The sequence below is a fragment of the Vollenhovia emeryi genome, unplaced genomic scaffold, assembly GCF_000949405.1.
Source record: "Vollenhovia emeryi isolate VEMERY1.0 unplaced genomic scaffold, V.emery_V1.0 DF939127.1, whole genome shotgun sequence".
Lineage (NCBI taxonomy): Eukaryota > Metazoa > Arthropoda > Insecta > Hymenoptera > Formicidae > Vollenhovia > Vollenhovia emeryi.
In genome coordinates, this window is record NW_011967239.1 from 450,945 (window position 1) to 472,202 (window position 21,258).

At 46.4% G+C, this 21,258-nt stretch overlaps 1 protein-coding gene across 4 annotated transcripts in view; it reads left to right on the top strand.

Moving 5' to 3' along the window:
* Positions 1-16,446, top strand: part of LOC105568746 (CREB-binding protein-like) — a 19,485-nt gene extending 3,039 nt beyond the window's left edge. The window contains exons 2-25 of one of the 4 annotated variants that reach the window (XM_012024637.1): positions 886-1,041; positions 3,138-3,340; positions 3,424-3,801; positions 3,883-4,162; positions 4,275-4,595; positions 4,680-4,997; positions 5,182-5,391; positions 5,597-5,960; positions 6,078-6,250; positions 6,467-8,331; positions 8,425-8,582; positions 9,790-9,903; positions 9,995-10,129; positions 10,263-10,739; positions 10,877-11,042; positions 11,281-11,457; positions 11,544-11,774; positions 11,850-12,080; positions 12,168-12,287; positions 12,377-12,678; positions 13,041-13,439; positions 13,557-13,890; positions 13,987-14,416; positions 14,516-16,446. In XM_012024637.1, the coding sequence (XP_011880027.1) occupies positions 886-1,041; positions 3,138-3,340; positions 3,424-3,801; positions 3,883-4,162; positions 4,275-4,595; positions 4,680-4,997; positions 5,182-5,391; positions 5,597-5,960; positions 6,078-6,250; positions 6,467-8,331; positions 8,425-8,582; positions 9,790-9,903; positions 9,995-10,129; positions 10,263-10,739; positions 10,877-11,042; positions 11,281-11,457; positions 11,544-11,774; positions 11,850-12,080; positions 12,168-12,287; positions 12,377-12,678; positions 13,041-13,439; positions 13,557-13,890; positions 13,987-14,416; positions 14,516-14,997 (8,024 nt within the window). In that variant the 3' untranslated portion in view covers positions 14,998-16,446. Of the gene's footprint in view, positions 1-885; positions 1,042-3,137; positions 3,341-3,423; positions 3,802-3,882; positions 4,163-4,274; positions 4,596-4,679; positions 4,998-5,181; positions 5,392-5,548; positions 5,961-6,077; positions 6,251-6,466; positions 8,332-8,424; positions 8,583-9,789; positions 9,904-9,994; positions 10,130-10,262; positions 10,740-10,876; positions 11,043-11,280; positions 11,458-11,543; positions 11,775-11,849; positions 12,081-12,167; positions 12,288-12,376; positions 12,679-13,040; positions 13,440-13,556; positions 13,891-13,986 lie in introns of all 4 variants that reach the window. The other 3 variants (XM_012024633.1, XM_012024634.1, XM_012024636.1) reach the window with 3 other exon arrangements.
* Positions 16,447-21,258: the final 4,812 nt, after the last annotated feature.

Sequence of the window (21,258 nt, forward strand, 5' to 3'; positions counted from 1 at the left end):
TCTCTCTCTTTCTCTCTCCGTCTCGCGACGCGCGATCGGAGGGACGGTCGTTCTCCGCGACACCCTCGTAACGCGCGACGCAAGATGGATGCACGCGAGGAGAGGAGCCGAGTTTCGCGCTCGGGGATTGATGCCCCGCGTATCCGAGCGTGTGCGAGCGAGAGAGAGAGAGAAAACAATTCTGTCCGTTACCTCCTGCGCCGCACTTACCGCCTCCTTCCGTTTTTTTTTTTTTAGACGAATGTGGTGGTATACTGACAGTGCAGTTCTATACATTTCTCCTAGACATACTCTAGATCTCAAACATAGTTGCGATCCTAAGTAGTGCATGAGGGTGCATGAAACACTTTAATGTTAAAGATTACATTCTCGCTGGCATGAACGATGCGCTAATATATCTCTTTGTTCTCCCCCCCCTTACTTTTTTTTTCGTTTTTTTTCTCTCTTCAATTATCCTCCCACCCCCCTCGGACACGCATCTTAATCATCCCCCCGGCGGTCTGTTGAAACCGCGAGGTTGAGACCCGCGCATAACGCTACATTACATCGACTAGTAATTTATCCTCCCACCTCGGATGCAACAACGCGAACGCTCTCGGAAAAGTCGCTTCTCCCGCGTGGGGTGCCGGAGTCCGCGAGCGGGCCAAGTCGCGGAAACAGTTTGCCGCCCGGTTTCTCTCTCCCGCCCCTCCTCCCCCGCCGCCGCCGGTAGCCGGCGTGGACGAGGACGTGTCCGCAGCGTAACGATATCGCAAGGGTCGGTCTTGGTCGCGACCGGCAAACTGTTTCCGCCGCTTGCGGTACCGACAATAATCCAGAGAACCGAGCTTTCAAACAAGTTGTGTTTCTCCTTTATTCTAAATTAAACGAAAAACTGTGATATAGTAGTGGGTATGCCGCCTATATTGATGCACCATGCTTATACGAACTACGGGGGAGGTGGCAGTAGCATTCAACAAATACAGGCCCCATCGCAACAACTGCAACAGCTGCAACAGCATCAGCTTCAGCAACACTGGAACAACAATATGGTCCAAAAAAGTAAATATCACCATCCGATCCGTAGCGATCAATCTCGAAGAGCATTTAAGTCGCGGAAAAGAAAGAAAGTGAAATCTGTCTAGCCGCCCGATCATCTCACAGTACCATACGTTCTCTCGTAGACTCACCGGGCCTCGGGGTCTTTCGTCCTCCAGCCGCGGTACTTCCCGGCCCGGTTTTGCACTTGCCCATGGTCAACTGTTAACCAGAAGTCAGTCGACGCTCCGCCTAGATAATAACGTAGAGGAAAGAACGAAGAGTCGACTAATCTCCGGTTAACAGTTTACCGGAAAATGAACAACCGGACCTACGGCGGGCGATAGTTTCGGCCCGTATGTCACTGTTCAGCGATTTTAGTCGCCGCCGCGGTTCAGAGAAGCAAGCGAGAGAAACGGGTGATTTATCTTTGAAAAAAAAAATAAATTTTAAAAAAATATATATACATATACGGCAGAGCACATATTTAGGGCAACGCGGATGTATCAAGTATTGTCTTACTTTGATCACGGACTGATTCACTTTACATAGCAATGGAGAAAAATTGGATCGGTGTTGCTAGAGGTACATAAGATTCAGGAGTAAGCCAAGTTCCCCTCTTTCTGTAACCAACACCAGTGAGACATTCTCAATGCGAAATCAAACGTGTAACATAGACATGCGACACACACGCGCGGAGCTCGTCGGCTATGCAGGAGGAATTGCAAAGGTGAAATTTAAATATGCATACAACACTGCGCTTGTAACATAAAGGGTTCACGGGGCGACACGGATAATAAATAGCGTAGGTGGGTCGGGGGGGGGGGAGGGGGGGACGGATCGACTAGGTCTGTGTCAATTAAATCCTTCGCAGATATTTATAAACTGGAAAAAGAACGTAACTGGGGTGAAAACCTGTGCGTGCTGCGCGCGCGGACAGGTCTTCCTTAAAGAGATTCCTTGGGAAATTTTTGCGTCCGACTTCAGGACGAACGTCCTCCTCTCGGCGCGGGAGGTTCTCTCAGGAGTATTCACTTGCGTGAACGGATAATAAGAAGATAAATTTTTTTTTTTTTTTAGAGTGACTGATTTCTTCCGCATGACTCTCTTCTACAAAGTTTGCCATCGGTAGCTTCGCTGGATGATGATGATGCTTGTTTAGTTTAGCACTAATTTATTGTGCCGAAGATTTTTCATTCTGCTGTAGAATAAGGCTCCTTTACGTTTATGCTCATGCAGTGTATGTCTCATGTCTTATTTTTCATGTTTGTTTACAACCACGTACAGTTTTCTAGTTTTTTTTTGTTTTCTTCTTAATATAAATATATATATACATGCATAGGATCTCCTTTTGCATTTGTACTTTTTCCTACATATACGTATATACTATATATCTATATATATATACAAATATATATATCGATGTATACCCTTTTTTTCTCCGTCAATGTATGGTCAGTCGTGGGTAGACGAAGCGAGTTTTCAGCAATTTTGATTTGCCGAGGAATGGCTCGCGCGAACGTTTCCAAGTTGTATACAATAGCATCGGAAGCTCCTTGTAATATAGACGAAAGATTGAATGCTTCTTTGCCTGTACGTGTCTCTATATACACGCATGTACATATGTATATTTACATGCAGTTTATATGTGTATACATGTATATAAGACTACGAATACATTATGCACATAATGATGTAACACGTACATTTATAATATCGAAGAGATTACTAAAGTTTCGATACGCTAAAAGCTATGGTGACGGCGCTAAAATCTTAATTATCCCCTGTAAAATTACTAATGATCTCTTGGTATCTATGGTACTTATCATTCTCAGTATTACAATCATTCGAACCTGCCGCGCGAACCTGGTTATCTCGGGGGAAACAGTACACGTGCTAACATGCGCGAGGAAAACTGTCATTACGATACACGGTATGCGAGTAAGATGAAAGACGGTAAAAGTGAAAGTAATGAGGATACCGCAAGTCACATTGTACTCGCATAGGTGTAGCAAATTGTAGAGATGTACTGTTCCGATAGCCAGTGCGTCTGTTATCACGACTCGAGCGAACGCTCGGGGAACGGTGACATTTAATTCTCCTCTCTTCTTTTTTCTCAGATTACATTTCTAACACAGAACTGTACGATCTTGAAAATGATCTTCCCGATGATTTGCTGTCAGCTGGAACTTGGGGCTCCACGACTGAGAGCACCAAACCACCAGCTACCGGTCCTGGCCCGGGACAGCAGAACGGTGCTCTCGACACAGAACTCAGACATGTACAGCAGCAGCAGCAACTCTCCCATCATCTCATCCAACAGGTACGCCTGGTTACGTTACATAGACATCTTGCTGTTTTGCGTCAACGTTGCACGCTTTATCTGACAAACCGATTGTTGTACAGGGCAACAAAAACTTGGTGGCAAACTCCTTGGTAATGGCTGCGGGAACGTTAGGCAACAAGAGTCCGAATATGCAATCGCCACCGAACGTGTCCGTTTCCAAGGGAGGGATAGTCGATCCGCAGATGGTCGTGAGCCTCGGTAATCTACCGAGCGGTATAGCCAGCTCGTTGGCGAATAATCAAATGTCGATCGCGAATTCGATGGGCGGCTTACAATCGTCCATGAGCATGGCCGGAAGTAACCCCGCGATGTCGATGCCGGGCGGCATGAATTCCGGTTTAGTGATGACTAGCACCGCCAGCGGGAACAACATGGGTGGAATGGCCGGCGGAAGCTTGATAGTAACCAATAGTTTAAACAAGCAGCCTTTAAATACAGTACGTTAATCTTGCGGCGACAACATTTTCTCCGGTGAAAGCGTAGGCAGTTGGATAGTTGACCGAGGATTTTTTTTCAAGGTAACCATGATGGGCCCTAATACTCAAACGATACACCACCCGGGTGCTCCTCATGGGGTTACGCCGATGCAAAACGGTCCCGGGATGATGAACACGAGGGCTGTGGCGATGCAGCAGCAACCACAGGCGCATATGGTTGGTCAGGCGAGAGGACAGAGTCCTCACCAGGTGCATCAGGTCGGCATCGTCGGTCCCGGCCAGGGTGGTCCCAGGATGCAGGCTCCTAACATGACGAATATGCCGATGGGCCAGTTGGGCGCATCGAATCCGTACAGCTATGGTATATCAAATATGTCCTCTTGCTTTCGTTCTATATTCGATATATATCGAATAAGACGGCTGTGGTAAATGCCGTCAAATGTACAACGGTGAAAACAAAATTTATAATACAGGTACTCCAAATACTGTTGGACCAGGAGCAGGAGTAACTGTATGCGCCAATAATCCCGTAGGTGTCGTCAAACCGCAACAAAAAGGCGTAGGAACGAATATGAGTCCCATGCAAGCGGCAGCCGCTGCCAGCAGGTTTACCGGTACTGCTGGTCCAATCGGCACTACGAACGTCGTGGGCGGTCAGGAGGGTGGAACGGCAGCGCAACAGGCACAGCCACCGGCACCAAGTCCGGCTCAACCTCAATCGGGTGCACCGTCTGGAGGGCAGCCAGGTTCGCAGCAAGCCACGCAAGGACAAATGGCTGGTACTACTCCAACGGGTAAATTTACCTCGCACCGTTGTAAGTCGTGTTGTAACTTGTGTCACATCTTCGCTAAATACGAACCTTATCCGGTGCGTATAGGCACAAAATCAACGCCTGACCCTGAGAAGTGTCGACTGATACAACAGCAGTTGGTGCTACTCTTGCATGCGCATAAATGCCAACGGCGTGAGAGTCAAGCAAATGGCGAGCTGCGACAATGCACCTTGCCAGACTGCAAAACCATGAAGAACGTTTTAAATCACATGACGAACTGTCAAGCGGGAAAGAATTGTACTGTTCCGCATTGTAGTATGTCCAGGCAAATAATCAGTCACTGGAAGCATTGCAACCGAGGTGACTGCCCTGTTTGTTTGCCTATAAAACAAGCGAATAAGAACAGGACAAATTCTGCGCAAGGTAATTGCACAGAACCGTCTAACATCTTATATCTTTAATTAGGGTGTCTATTACCGGAAAAAAATGTCAAAGAATTCTCAGGTTTTTTTATATCTTATTCTTACAAATAAGTAGTCACCCTATTAATGTTTCGACGAGCCTCCACGCATATTCACGTCGTGTATGTATGCGTTCTTTTCAATAGCACCCGCGATACAACCAAATAATCAGCCAAATCCCAGTCCATCCGAGATGAGGAGGGCTTACGACGCTTTAGGCATACAATGCCCGACAACAACACCGGGACTCCTGCCTGGCCAAGGCGTTGGTAGGGGCCTCAGAATGCCAGCTCCCGGTATGGCGGGACCTCCAGGGACACTCGGCAACGTTAGATTAGCCCAACCTCAAACACAGAGTGAGTTACGCGGCATTTTATTATTATAAAAATCTATCAACTGTTTGCATTTCTCTTTTAGGTTTAAAACATTTTATAAATTTTATTTATACGAAAAATATATACTTTGTTATATTATTTTTTATTCTGTTAAAAATGTAAAATATGATTTGTATAGATTTTTACGCGAAAAGCAACAAGCGATGGGCGCCCATGTGTGTTTCAGCTGCACCGGGACAATCCGTAGTCGGTGCCGGACAACAAGTAGTCGCTCCGAACGTATCTCTTCCTTTAAATTCCGATCCTAGTACGGTCGGGGTAGCCGGCAATCAGACGGTACCCACGACCGGACCATCATCCGCCGCAGCAGCGGCCGCTGCCAATATACAGCAGTCCGTTAATATGCAAACACTGTTCGGACTGAACGAGTCCGGGCAACCTGGCGCAATAGGCGGGGAAAATAGATTAGCGAATCTACAGCTTCCAGGCGGTCTTCAACCCGGTCAAGTCACAGCGACGCCGGTGCAAGGAACGAAGGAGTGGCATCTCTCTGTCACTCCAGATCTCAGGAACCATCTGGTTCATAAATTGTTAGTAAGAGTTTTATCATATATGTATGCAATGGCATATCCTTTTTCGTAACTCGCGATTCAGCACGTCTGCTTATTATATACGCTTACATATAGCTTATTTTCTTGTTTTCTCAGAGTTCAAGCAATATTTCCGACTCCTGATCCACAAGCTATGCTCGATAAAAGAATGCACAATTTGGTCGCGTACGCAAGGAAGGTGGAAGGTGACATGTACGAAATGGCCAACTCACGATCGGAATATTATCATCTGCTAGCTGAGAAAATTTACAAGATTCAAAAAGAACTTGGTATGTAACAACATTTCCATGTTAAAATATTCTTCAGTTTTCTAGAAGTGTTTAATTAATCAATTTTTTAATAACTATTCTTTAATTTAAAAAGAACAATATTTCAATTAACCGATTTTTTAAAAGTAAAATTTTTTATTTTACTAGTTAACCGAAATAATGTATATATATATATATGCATATATATATATATGAGCAATTTATCTAATAACGTAGACGAGAAACGACAAAAGCGAAAGGAACAACAGCAACTACAAGCTCAGCAGCAGCAGCAGCAGCAACCACCACCAGGAACATCTGGTCCTGGACTAAGACAATGCGCACCTCCAAATGTAGGTACCGTTATGCCAGGGGCGTCGAAACCTGTCGGGGCGGTACCACCTACATTAAGAAGTCATTCGCCAAGCATGAGTCAACTCGGAACGATACCAACGATGGCCATTCAGCAGCACAATAGGATGCAGTTCCCACAGCAGCAGCAGCAGCAGCAGCAAGCTCAACAGCAGCAAGCCCAGCAGCAGCAGCAGCAGCAGCAACAACAGCAGCAGCAGCAGCAGCAGGTGCAAGCTCAACAGCAAATACAACAGCAGCAAGGAATCCTGGTCGGTCCTCCCGGTCCTAGCCCGAATGGACAATCCACATCCAACGCCAATATGGTGCCTAATCCTGGACTCAGCCCGTTTGGACAACCTCAAATGTCCCAGGCTAATCTCACGACCACCACTGCGTCTAATAACGCGACGACTAGTCAATTTCCGACGTCCAATGGCACGGCTGCCGGTTTACCCAACAGTTCTCCTATTCAGAACCAGCATCAGTTCCCCGATCTCATGAAAGTTAGATTGGCGCAGGCCCAGGCTCAAGCGGCACAACAGCAGCAGCAGCAGCAACAACAACAGCAGCAGCAGCAGCAGCAGCAACAACAAAGTCAGCAACAGCCGCAACCAACGAGTACTCCGAGCCAGGTCGGCACTCCCGTATCGTCGATTCCTCAAGCACCATCACCGTTCAGCGGCATGCAGCAGCCAGCGCAGCAGTCGCAACAACAGCCGCAACAGCAACCGAATCAACAATTCCCAACTCGGCCGTTGTCAGCTTCCACGCCTAATGACAATGGCATCGCGACGTCGACGCCGCAGACGATACCGCCGCCCGCATCCAGCGGACCGAGCCCAACGGGTAGCGTGCCTGCGACAACGGGTACGACCAACGGACCTCAGTCGACCACCTCCACGCCGAACACGCCGCTTGTACCGTCGCTAATGACGCCAAATCAAACGGTCTCTTCCGCATCGAACCAGACGCCGCCTCATTCGGGCCCGACACCGTCCCCAGCCGGCCTTGCGAGCCTCGGCAAGGGCATGACCTCGCAGGAACGCGCGGCGCTCAACACGCCACGCAGTACATCCATGTCCTCGCAAATGGCTGCCATCACGGCGGCGTTAGATCGTGAAAATTCACCCAGCCCGCCGATGAATAACAACAAGGGCAAGCTGGATTCCATCAAGGAGGAGATGAAGATGGAGATCAAACAGGAGCCGTCGGACGAATCGCAGAACCACAGGATGGACGGTAAAAGCGTCAACAATGAGATCACTATCAAGACCGAGCCGAAGACCGAACCAATGGAAGAAGGCTCGAACGAGGCGACCGTGAAGGAAGAGCCTGGCATTAAAGAGGAGAGCATGACACCCGGTATTAAAGAGGAGAGTATGACTGCCTCCGATATCAAGCCGATGGTGCCGGAGCCGATTCAACCGACTGGTACGTCCGCCGACAAGAAGAAGTGCTTGTTCAAGCCCGACGAGCTGCGCCAGGCACTGATGCCGACGTTGGAGAAACTGTATCGGCAGGATCCCGAGTCCATACCGTTCCGGCAACCGGTGGATCCCCAAGCGCTGGGTATACCGGATTATCCGACCATCGTGAAGAAGCCGATGGATCTGTCGACGATCAAGAAGAAACTCGACACGGAGAAGTACAGCGATCCGTGGGAGTACGTCGACGACGTGTGGATGATGTTTGACAACGCCTGGCTGTACAACCGCAAGGCTTCTCGCGTCTACAGATATTGCACCAAGGTAATGTTTATCCGACGACGCTTTCGCAAACATACTTGACACGTTCGTGTATAATTTACTCTCGGTCTTTTTTCTTTTTTTTTTTCAAAACAGCTCTCGGAGGTGTTCGAGCAGGAGATAGACCCCGTGATGCAGGCACTGGGCTATTGTTGCGGCAGAAAGTACACATTCAACCCGCAGGTGCTTTGTTGCTACGGCAAGCAGCTTTGCACGATACCTAGGGACGCAAAGTATTACTCGTATCAGAACAGGTCAGTATGTATGTGCAGTACATTGAATGCATATTGTATTATAATGCATAGAACTTAATTGACGTGAGAGACAAAACGTTATTTGAAAATACTAATATTTAAAATGTTAATATTAAATATATTAGTGCTGAATGCGTATCAAAATATTAATATACCTTTACATACGTAGATATTATTCTCGCATATCAAGTTGTTCGTGTTTGATTAATACGCTGTACTTTTCTCAATCTGCATTAAATGAAAAGTGGCATTTTAAGTATTTGGTTTGAGCAATTCTGTCAGATCAAAATGTGCACGATGGGGAAAACATTTGTCGTATTTGTGACAAAGTGTAGTGACAACATACATTTCAAGTAATGTTCCGTGCGGCTGTTAACATTGTAGGGCATTTGTAAAACGACGATCCTTGCGTATTCTTGTATGAGACCTTTTAATGATAAAAGTGTTCTGCCGCTGAATACGCTAAATTAAAATGATAGATTAATTAGCTTGCTTTTGACAATATTGTGCAAAGGCAGGTCAGTACTCTAATCTACATTTAGATCTTTTCGAAGCTGCACGTACGAATTCTCTCTCTCGTGTTAAAGTTCTCACGCACTTAAAGTTGGTATGTTAGTTGCGCATATACCTAAGGGATATGTATCTTATCTAAGAGCAAAAAAGCCTTAGCCTTAAAGCGGACCGTGAAGAAAGTTATGTAGCGTTTGTAAAGGAGAGCCTATTGATCGCTGGATATAAATGGCTTTACATAGCCTTTCGGTATATGCGATTAGGATTTAGAAAATGATGACGTTATAAATTGATATTTTTTTAACATTGGCACTCTGTTCTCTTCTTTGTATGTTATCTTCGCCCATGGGGTTGCGCACGCATACACAAATCCTTGTTTGCCGCTTACTTCTTGTGTTGCCTGCTTCTTTTCGACTCTACTACTGCGAAAAAACTTGATACTTGGAAAACTCTAATTGAAAAAAAACCCAAACGATGATCTTTCCACGATCTTTTGAAACCGAAATCGGATCCGAAACAATTGGCCATTGCATGCACGTGTAATTGCGAACAAATTGAATGTACATGTAAAAAAAAACACTTGCCGGAAAATTGACGGAACTCGATACGCCGAGACTTGGACACGCATTTGGAATAAATTGGTCGTCGTACATCGAGTTTACATAATAAAAACGCACACACGGCGCCGATATAATAGTGCTCTAAAGGGAATTGGTCTTCTTTCCGACAGATACACCTTCTGTCAGAAATGTTTCAACGACATTCCTGGTGACACAGTGACGTTGGGAGACGATCCAACGCAGCCTCAAACGTAAGTGATAGCCAAACGATTAACGCGTGTAATCTTGCTAACGTTATTCCGATCCGAAATCGAATTTATGCGACGCCTCTGTTCCTCGTAGTGCCATCAAGAAGGAACAGTTCCAGGAAATGAAGAACGATCACTTAGAATTGGAACCTTTTGTAACCTGCACGGACTGTGGTAGGAGAATACATCAGATTTGTGTGCTCCATATGGAAGCAATCTGGCCATTAGGGTAAATAACTCTCTCTTCTTCTAACCGAGAAACCGCGTTTTTCTCGCGATTAAAATAAACCGTCTACCAATTTCAATTTTATGAAAGCCACCAAGTGTCTCGTGTTACTTAGAAATTACTTTCCCCTCGACAGATTTACCTGTGATAATTGCTTAAAGAAGAAGGGACAGAAACGCAAAGAGAATAAGTTCAACGCCAAACGACTGCCCGTAACGAAACTCGGCACGTATATCGAGACGCGCGTGAATAACTTCCTAAAGAAGAAGGAGGCGGGCGCCGGCGAAGTCGCGATCAGAGTGGTCGCTTCCAGCGACAAGGTGGTCGAGGTGAAGCCCGGTATGCGAAGTAGATTCGTCGAAAACGGTGACATGCCCGGCGAATTCCCGTACCGCGCCAAGGCTCTGTTCGCGTTCGAGGAGGTCGACGGTACCGACGTCTGTTTTTTCGGTATGCACGTGCAGGAGTACGGGAGCGAATGCACGCCGCCCAACACCAGACGGGTTTACATCGCGTATCTTGACTCTGTCCACTTCTTCCGGCCTAGACAATTTCGAACGGCTGTGTATCATGAGATTCTTCTTGGATATCTCGACTACGCGAAACAGCTTGGGTAAGTTTATCGCCGAGTAAAACGAAATTAATATTGAATGTTGCGCGTAGGGTGCATACGTGATATGTATTTAAGGTATGAATTTTGTATATGTCCAAAAAATATATATGAAACGAGGAATATGTATGAAATTGCAGATATACTATGGCTCATATTTGGGCTTGTCCACCTTCCGAAGGGGACGATTATATCTTCCACTGCCATCCCGCAGAACAAAAAATACCAAAGCCTAAAAGATTGCAGGAATGGTACAAGAAAATGTTGGACAAGGGAATGGTCGAGAGGATCGTGCTCGATTATAAGGTCAGCAGAAACATGCAATTCGCAGATTTTTTAGTGTAGTCTCTTGTGTTTCCGTTACGTGTTGCGGTATCGTATCGGTGTCAAACGAGACTTAAATTAACGTCTGAATAAGCTAGTGTTCTTGTCACATTTATAGCAACGAACATAGGATTTGCAGACGACATTTTTCTGCCACAAGTACTTTTATATTTCTTTATTTTGAGACGAAAATGTGTAAGTGAAACTTTTGTGTACACAGGACATCTTAAAACAAGCCATGGAAGACAGGCTCTCGTCCGCGGCGGACTTGCCGTATTTTGAGGGCGACTTTTGGCCGAATGTGTTAGAAGAAAGTATTAAAGAGTTAGATCAAGAAGAGGAAGAGAAACGAAAACAAGCTGAAGCGGCGGAAGCAGCCGCTGCTGCGGCGAACGCGGTAAGTTGTGAAAAAGTAATGTTTCTACTTGCACGCAAAAACCCATTCTCGTCTCATATATTTATGTCGGCTTTGTATCTTCTCAGATATTTTCGCTCTCTGAAGACTCGGAAACTCCAGACGGTAAGAAGAAGGGCCAGAAGAAGGCGAAGAAATCTAACAAATCTAAAGCGAATCAAAGAAAAAATAGCAAGAAATCGAATACTCCTCAGACCGGCAATGATCTTTCCGCAAAAATCTTTGCCACCATGGAAAAGCACAAAGAGGTGTTCTTCGTCATTAGGTTGCACAGCGCGCAAAGTGCAGCCAGTTTGGCAGTAAGCCTTTTTTCATAAATCTCTTTCTCGAAAAGCTTGGTGCGTACGATTATTAATTCTTATATAAATTTTTAGCCTATCCAAGATCCCGATCCTGTCATTAATTGTGATTTAATGGATGGCCGTGACGCCTTTCTCACGATGGCGAGGGAGAGGCATTACGAATTTTCATCGCTTAGAAGAGCGAAGTTCAGTTCCATGTCTATGTTATACGAATTGCATAATCAAGGCCAAGACAAGTTCGTTTACACTTGTAATAACTGCAAAAGTCATGTGGAGACCAGATACCATTGTACAGTTTGTGACGTACGTATTCGATTTACCTTGGTGAAAAATACTCTTACTTCTTTTTTCGCAGCTTTTACGCTTACTATAATTCCGTTTTTATTACAGGATTTCGATTTATGTGTAAGTTGTAAAGATAAAGACGGTCATCCGCATCCGATGGAGAAACTTGGCTTCGATTTGGATGACGGCTCTTCACCGGCGGATGCAAAACAGACAAATCCACAGGTAACTTGTCGGTTTATTTTAAAAGTATCCAAGTTGCAATTACGATAAATCCGTAATGCGCTCATACCTTTCTCGTTTCTGCAATGTAGGAGGCTAGGAAATTATCGATACAAAGATGCATTCAATCTTTGGTGCATGCCTGCCAGTGCAGAGACGCCAACTGTCGTTTACCAAGTTGCCAGAAAATGAAGCGAGTAGTGATGCATACGAAGAACTGCAAAAGAAAGACAAATGGCGGTTGTCCTATATGTAAACAGCTGATTGCGCTGTGTTGTTATCACGCAAAACACTGCCAAGAGACCAAGTGTCTCGTTCCATTCTGCTCCAACATCAAGCACAAGATAAAGCAGCAACAATTGCAGCAACGATTACAACAGGCGCAACTGCTCAGGTTAGTGGAATCGTCTATTTTTTCCGTTCGTCTTACGCTAATGCAAATTAAAATATACATTCTATAGCCTTCTTTCAAGCATTGTTCTATCGACATTTGTTAAATAGCGAATTGCAGAATGCTCTATCTAAACTGAGACAAGTGAATATATTTAACTTTTTCGCATGTCCTTATATATTGTCTCTACGTTTTTCAATTTGCTTATAAGACTTATTCCTTGACTTTTAATCGCTTTCTCTCTAAATAATATATCGTTTTAAGTTATTTTACATTTTCGTTAATTTTTTACACTTAAACTTGTCTACCTATCTCTGTATCTATATACGCTATATATCAAAAACGTTGGTCGTTTACTCGCATAGGAGGCGAATGGCTGTGATGAATACGAGGCCAACCGGACCTGTAACCGCAATGCAGGCTGGACAACAGACCTCAAACGTTGCCATGACGACTGGAGTCGCGATGAAACCTGGCGTCAGCACGTCGAGTTTGCCGACGCCGCATCAACCAGGTATTGGATTGAAACCCGGGACGCAGGCGCCTCCTGCACATGTTCTACAGGTGGTGAAGCAGGTGCAGGAAGAAGCAGCGAGGCAACAGGCGCCGCACAGTTTCGGCAAGGTGACGCCTGTCGGTGGTGTCGGCGTGGGCGGCCAAACGGGTGGGGTGATGCCGCCGCCGCAGATGCAACGCCCGTTGCCGGTTCAGATGCCGAATCCCAGCGGCACGCATCTCATACCGATGGATCAGTGGACGGCAAGGTATCTACTAAATTCACACCTTTTTTTATGTCTTTCTGACTCACCTCATCAGTAACTTTAACTAATGAATTATAACTGGAAAAACGGCGCATTTTGTGAGTATTTTTCTCAACTCAGCAGGTATCAATCAAATACGGTGATGCAACAAAATCCCAATTTGGCGCGACAGCAGACGCCGCAACAGCTGATGCAGCAGCAACAGCAGCAGCAGCAGCAACAGCAGCAGCAGCAGCATCATCAGGCTCAACCAATGGGTGCACAAATGCCGCGGCAACCGGGCGTGATTGGACCGGTTGGACAGGTCGGTCCACAGACAAGCAACATGCAGAAGCATGCTCTTCAACAGCTGATGCAGACTCTCAGGAGTCCGCACACGCCCGATCAGCAGAACCAAATACTCCAAATACTCAAGAGCAATCCACCGTTGATGGCTGCTTTTATCAAGCAACGAGTGAGTGTATGAACATTTTTTAAGAGATGTACAATGTTACGCAATGCCTATTGTGTTACGCAGTTTTGACTATTTTATGGTCTTCTTAATAAAAAGGCGCTTGTCCATCAGCAACAACCTGGTCAGCATGGCGGGGGAGTCGGCGGCCCATTGGGTCCTAATCAACCCCAACAGCAACAACAACCTGGTTTGCAGCATATGATGTCCCAGCAGCAGCAGCCGCAGCAGCAGCAGCAACCGCAGCAGCAGCCGCAGCAGCAGCAGCAGCAGGGTAGACTGCAGATACAGATGCTGACGCAGCAGGCCCAACAACAACAGCCTGTGCAGCAGCAGCCACAGTGGTACAAACAACAGATGCTGGCGATGCAGAGGCAACAACAGGTAGCTCAGCAGCAGCAGCAGCAGCAGCAACAACAGCAGCAGCAGCAGCAGCAACAACAGCAACAGCAGCAGCAGCAGCAGCCATTCACTCAGCCGCCAGCACCACCGTATGGTCAACAACGACCCATACGACCATCTCTTCTTGGTAATTACATGATCTGTCGTAATTACTTAGAAAACAATGGGGCTGTAGTAGTACGTGGTAGAGTGTTTTCTCGACACCAACCGTTGCCCAACTCCCTAGGTTACGCAGGTTTCAACGAACAAAGCTATGGCCAGCCGGGTCTAAAACCTACTCCACCGCCCGTGCCCTCGCCGCAAGGCGTCATGGGTCCGCCGGGAATCTCCGTACAACAACAATTGATGCAGTCAGTTCGTTCGCCACCGCCCATCCGATCTCCACAGCCCAACCCCTCGCCGCGACCTGTCCCTTCCCCTCGTAATCAGCCGGTACCGTCGCCGCGGTCGGGTCCGGTGCCATCGCCTCATCATCATCCGCCGCACGGCACGCCGACGCATTCGCCGGCTCACGAGCTCGGCGGCGGTCCCAGCGAGATGATGCTCTCGCAACTCGGTGGCGGTCCTGGTGCGCCCACCGGCCATCCCGCCGCTATGCCTCATCATCCCTCGCCGGCGCCGGCGCCCACGAATGGCGGCGCAGACGCCAACGAGGTGACGCCAATGACGCCGCAGGACCAACTTTCCAAATTCGTCGAGGGGTTGTAGTGACTGTTACGGACGATCACATCGGTCGATGGTTATGTAAGTGTTTCTCTTAACGGAGACGACGACTACGACGGTGGCGCTCGGACGGCTGCGACCGTCCGCGTCGCGTGAATTTATAAATAATACGAAACGTTCGCGAAATTATTAGATAATTAATCTCGCAATTCGCGCGCGCGCGCAGATAGAGACTGAATGAGAAAGCCTGACACGCGCGTTCCGTCGAGCGATGCTCAAGCCTGACACGCCTGGGGATTGGGACTCCCTTAGGACCACAGGATAGTTTCCGATTCCGCGATCCTCAACGATGCGGACGAGACGCTCGGTTCGCGCGCGCGCACGCGCGCATATCTTCTCTTTCGATTTTCTACATTATGCGATACGTCGAAGGACAAGAGGGAAAGATGACGCGACGTTGGTGCTTTTCAATTCTACTCGGCCTGGCTCAAATAGACTCAAAATTGTTTTCGTCCTTGGTCGAGAAAGAAAGAGAGACGGAGAGAAATGCAACTCGGTAGGACGAGGAGGAACGAAAGACTAAACGAAACTATCGAGACACTATTATTACGTATTCTCCCCTCGTATCCTCCAGAGCCCCCCCTCGACTCTACCACTCTTCCTCGCTGCTACTCGTGCAGGGTGAGTGAAATCGTACAAATATATGTATGTATACATTTATATATTTATATATACATTTATATACATATATATGGATATATATATACATATATGTATGCTGTGTATACTTAACGTTAATTAATAATTAATAGTTCAAATACTACTAGTTCGTAATTAGTATCGTAACTGTATGCAATTATATACCAGTATATTAATATTACCGTATAACGAAGAACACAAAGTATATGATAAAGACTTGTATGAAAGATAAAATGATATAGATAGCAAGAATCCACTAGCGTTGTATGTACGGGGGAAGACAGATAATTTAGATCGTACATTAAGTAATATGTTCGTTTAAGGAAGAAAATTTGTTACTAAGAGATCCCTAAGCGCCACACCCAAGGTTGTACCTTAAACCATGAAATTCTATGGATCTTATCGCGAGTGACTCCGTGCATTCTCTCGAGTGCCGCGGGTCGTCAGTAGGACTTGAAAGGCGGCGATCCTCTCGATAAGATGCCTGGTTCCAACCGCGCCTTATCGAGAGGACCGCTCATGTGACGAGTTAACGTTGTCGTAACCAAAAAATAGAAATTCACAACAGGCTGCTAGTGCGCGCGGGAACGTTTATATGAAGAAAAAAAGAAACGTGTTAATTTTGATGAAGGAAGAGACGTAGAATGACGTAGTTTTCTCCGGTTGAGGGTCCACTTGCGTGTGTACAGTTGAATCAAAATGTAAGAAATGAGAATGCGTATTCGATACCGGGCCCTCGCGTGAAAACTCTGTAAATACTAGATTATTATTACGACGAATATTAATTTACCTGCCCATTATTGATTTATTATTATTAATATTATTATATATATTATAATATATTATTATTATTATCAACATTAATCTATTACTATGATCAATTCATGCATAAATCTAATGTAATATTTGCAACAAACGAGAGAAAGAGAGAGTGAGAGAGGAGTTCACGCGCGTTATTACTACACACGGGTTAGAGACTTTGCCCGCGTACAAAACACACACCGAACCACATTACATGACTATTGCCAGTGTTGTATCATAGTAAAGCTCTAAGTGTAAGTTCCTCCTCGTCCTCTCCCTCCCCGCCCCCTTCGCTCGGCCACCCCGACCCACCCACCTCCCTCCGTCCCCGTTCCTTTTCTTCGTCACCTATTTAAAACGATTTAGTAATAACGTGGGAGTGCGTGAGCATGTTGTGGTTCAAAAGGTCCGTGGCGTCGGATATTTTTGAAGTGCATACTTTGTATAATAGCTATATCGTGTACAATTAAGTCAACTGACGATTGAGATAGAAACGTAAATCGGAAGGAAGGGAAGATTCAACACTAACTACACGCGTACATACATTACACACGTACACGCATAGCAGCATTAAAGCAAGGCTGACGTGAAAACCGGGAGATAGAGAGAGCGAGGGACGATTCGCGATCATCGGGACTCCTAGGCTCGCGAGCTAACTATCGAGCGACACACACCCCATCGATACTCTTTAAACTAGCTACACAGAAAAAAATATACGCGTATGTACGCCGGCATATGTACACGTCTCCGTTCAAGACGTACACGTTCACTCCAGGTACACCGATGCGCTACGAATTCTCGTTTCAACTCTCAGCGGCACGCGCTTTGATCGTGTTCCTCGTTAAGTCACTCTCGCGGTATTAACGGTGCGCAGAGGAAGATAAAGAAAGAAAGAGCGGGAGAGCCAACTTGACGGAACTCGATCAAGGTCAGCGGTCGACCTTGATCGGGTGCACCTATTCTTCTCGGGCGGATCGTTACGAGTGCAATCGGGGTCCTCCGAAGCTCCTCGACGCGACCGATACCGTCGACGTTCGCTGTCCATCTTCGCCGACGCTCACACTTCCGGCGAACGTCGACGCGCGTTGCGGACTCAAATTTTGTTTCCGCGGCCTTCCCCCCCCCCCCCTTGCTCGTTTCCCCTCGAACAACGCGAGAAGTCTCGATTAAGCAATGAAGAGATAGAGATAAAAGAAGGAAGAAGAGAGAAGAAAGCTTGGTACACACCAAGAGTTACATTCCTTCTTTTAGATTACGGTTCCGCTTCTATCGCCCGTTCCGAACAGAGAGGGCCAAGCTTTTCCCCTTTTCATCCCCAATTATTGTATTCGGCTTTTATCATCGGACGCTGGAGGCTTCGGAAGATCGAACGGGATCGTGGACGCATTCTGCGCGTACGCGGTTTTTCCTTTCCTTCCCCATCTCACTTTCCCCTTTCTTTCTTTGGTTTTTAATTTTAAAAAACTTTTTTTTTTCAATTCGAACAATCAGCGAAAAGCGAGCGAGAATTGTTAGGAAAATACGCACGGAGTTGACAACGGTAATCGAGTGTAGATGTTTAATTAAACGACTTCACTAGCGAGAGAAAGAGGTGATCGTGTAAACGACAAAACCCAAAAAAGTATTTGGCTTAGTATGGCTGTGTTTTTAGGGCAGTGCTGTAAAACGGAAAGTGGCGTTCACCTTCGCGGGTGGCGGCATTCTTGATAGAGTACAGACGTTCGAACGCCGCGCGTGCCAACTCTCGCGTCCGATTAGTTAAATGAGTCTCGGGGGGGGATTAAAGAGAAGGGAAATCCCATGTATATCGAACGTCTACGGCAATCGAGAGAGAGACAAAAAGAAAGAAATGAAAACTCAGATCGCGCAGAGCTTTTCGGAGACGTTCGTGGCCGATCCATCGTCAACTTCCGCCCTCGCGAAGATGAGAGCAAGGGCGGACGAGAAGCTGCCGAGAATCGAGCCCTTTAGCGAGACACGGTTGATCGACAATACCAACCAACGGTGCTTACAACCAGACCGGCATTGTTCTCTCTTTCTCTTCTCGGACGGTTGCATTAATTATCGGAGGAGAAAGGGAGAGCGATGCCACGAGAGAGGGATTCGTTGGTGCACGAGGCATTCGTAACGAGATTTATTATTATAAGAGAGGAAGAGAGTGCGAGAGAGCGAACAAACGAACGGGAAAGAGAGCTGAATGCCACACACAACTGTGTATATATATATATATATATTTAAATATTTAATATACTTATAATTTTTTCTTTTTGATATGTACCAAACAAAAGAAGATAAGCCGCGATCTGTACACGCGCGCGACGATGCATTATGAGTTGACTGATTATTCGATTTATAGACGATAATTACAGATAAAGCTATTAGAATATATAAATATATATATATATAATTATTACAATATTATTGAAATACCGAATATATAGAGTACTACTTTTTATTATGACTTTTCGTAAATAGTGAATTAATAATCTAATTAAAGATTAATGAGACGCATAAAGTAACATTTTTCCTCCATCCCACCCGACCATCAAGAGGAATATATTAAATATGCCCCGGGCGAAAGAGAGGGAGGTTCTCTCCTCGGCTCCTCTCCCTCTTTCTTCCTCGTTTCGTTGCACAGCACTCTCGTCCTCGCGCCGATAGTGCATTCGCCGCTCGTGATAAGAGATTGCACAGTGACGTGATGATATGCGTGTGTTCCTTCCTTTTGCCCGGCGTGATTTCGGCCGTTCTCGCGGAACGATTCCTAGACGCGTGTCCTAAGATCGATCGAGAGAAAGAGAAACCGCAGAGTGACTTAGGAAAAACTTTAGTTACGTTACACTTATATCTCTCCCTCCCCCCCCCCCCCGCCGTCGTCCTTTTTTTACCTATCGTTTTTAGCGTTAATACAAGACACAGATGGAAAGAAAGAAAGAAAAAATGAATAAAAGGGAGACGTCGCGCGCGACGACGTACACCGCCCGCCAGGTTCCGAAACTTTTGCTACCGTCGTTTTTATAATTTTAGAAAACGCAGAACGGATATCTTTTTTATGTAACATTTGCAACGTATAGATAAGAGTAATGTATGTTGATCGTGAATATAACGAGTATTGTTATATGATTATTAAAAGAAAGAGTTTCGAAAATACATTCCATTTTTATTTTTCCGCCGGCTTTCGTAGACTGTACGACTTGATGCGCAAAGAAGGGAGGTGGGACCCTCTTCCCCTCGCTCTTTTTTTTTTCTGCAGCACCCTTCGCATACCGTCGCTCACATCCCGCATTCGTAGAACTCTAGAATCGAAAAGACCCACGTTCGCGGACTCGGCTGATTTGGATTTCCCTCGCTGGCGTTTGACGCGAGAGGAGGCTAAAGTTTCGCCACATAATACTCCGTAACGAACAAACGCGAATGGATCGTGATCCACGATTGATTATAGCTTTCCAGTGTAATTTTACAATCGCGTCGCGACTGCAGCCTCGGTGACACTCCAGGTTCACCCAACAATCGACACAAGGTCGCCGAAAATCCGGTGCGACGATACATTTTCAATCCGACGAAATCGTTAACGAAGCTAGTCCTCGCAAGAGATTGTGGCATCGATTAAAGCAAAAGCTGCAGAGACAGCCGTGAAGAAGATCGCAAGTTTCCACTCGATTTCCGTAGACTCGACAACTCCATTTACTCGCGCGCGCGCGCGCGCGCTTTGGTCCCGTTCGCGTTTCGATTTCGAGGAGCTCCCACGACACATTTTCTCAAAATATTTTTCGCCGCTCGCAAAGATCCTCCCGGCAACGCGAGCTGGGACCGAAGCTCGCGACGAATCGATTGGTTCCGCTCGTTCTTCACCGTGCATCGCCGGTCCCCTCGTTTCTCCCTTATTTTCTATTCACGTAACTGGCAATTAACGCTCTAATTGCAGAGGGCAATAACAACGTAAAAGATGAGGAAGCGTTGCACTTTACACATACAGACACACATACTTTTGTATATATTTATACATAAATGCATTGTATGCCGTTAACGCAAAACGCGAAAGAATCTGACGAAATAAAGTCCTTGCGTTTCGTCATTCGGAGGCACCGCATGTGTTTGTACCTGTGCGTTTTCAGACACGCCTTTTTCACGTGATCGCGATGATCATTTTTATCAGAGAGAGAGAGTGAGAGTGAGAGTGAAAGAGAGAGAGAGAGAGAGAAGTATACTTTGTAAAACATGGATCTCCAATAATTAATCGCCGCCAGCGCGTAGAGATATAGCAATTAATAAATATCGAATAAAGGGTAAATCTAATTGACGCACTTCGCCAAGGACGCTGAGAGATACTCTCCGATAATCGCGAAGGACGCGCCCTGCCGTTCGCCAAGACGATCGCTTTTTTCGATCGCGTAGGGACCTGTAAATCTAGCGCATAAACGATATCCTCGATGCCGGAAGGGATACGCATTCTCCGCGCGTAGGATCAAAGTCCGAAACGCGATCGTCCGGGTCTCCTCCTCCGCCCCTCCCCTCCCCCCCTCCCTCCTCGTCGTTTTTTCACCATTTTACTCCCCGACGCACGCACACTCGCATCCTCGCGCCGCGCGATAACGACGCCGAACAAGGGGAGGAAGTTCATAGTCTCCCCCCCCCCTCCCGGGACGTGTACGCGTTCCACGCGTGCGAACGACACGTGTAACGAATGTCATTGCACCCCAACACCTATCGCGGAGAGCGGTGGACGTCGACGCCTCCGACGATGCGCTCAATGTATAAAATGTGTACGATAGACTAGAATTTAGTACGAGTTGCATAGCGACGGTG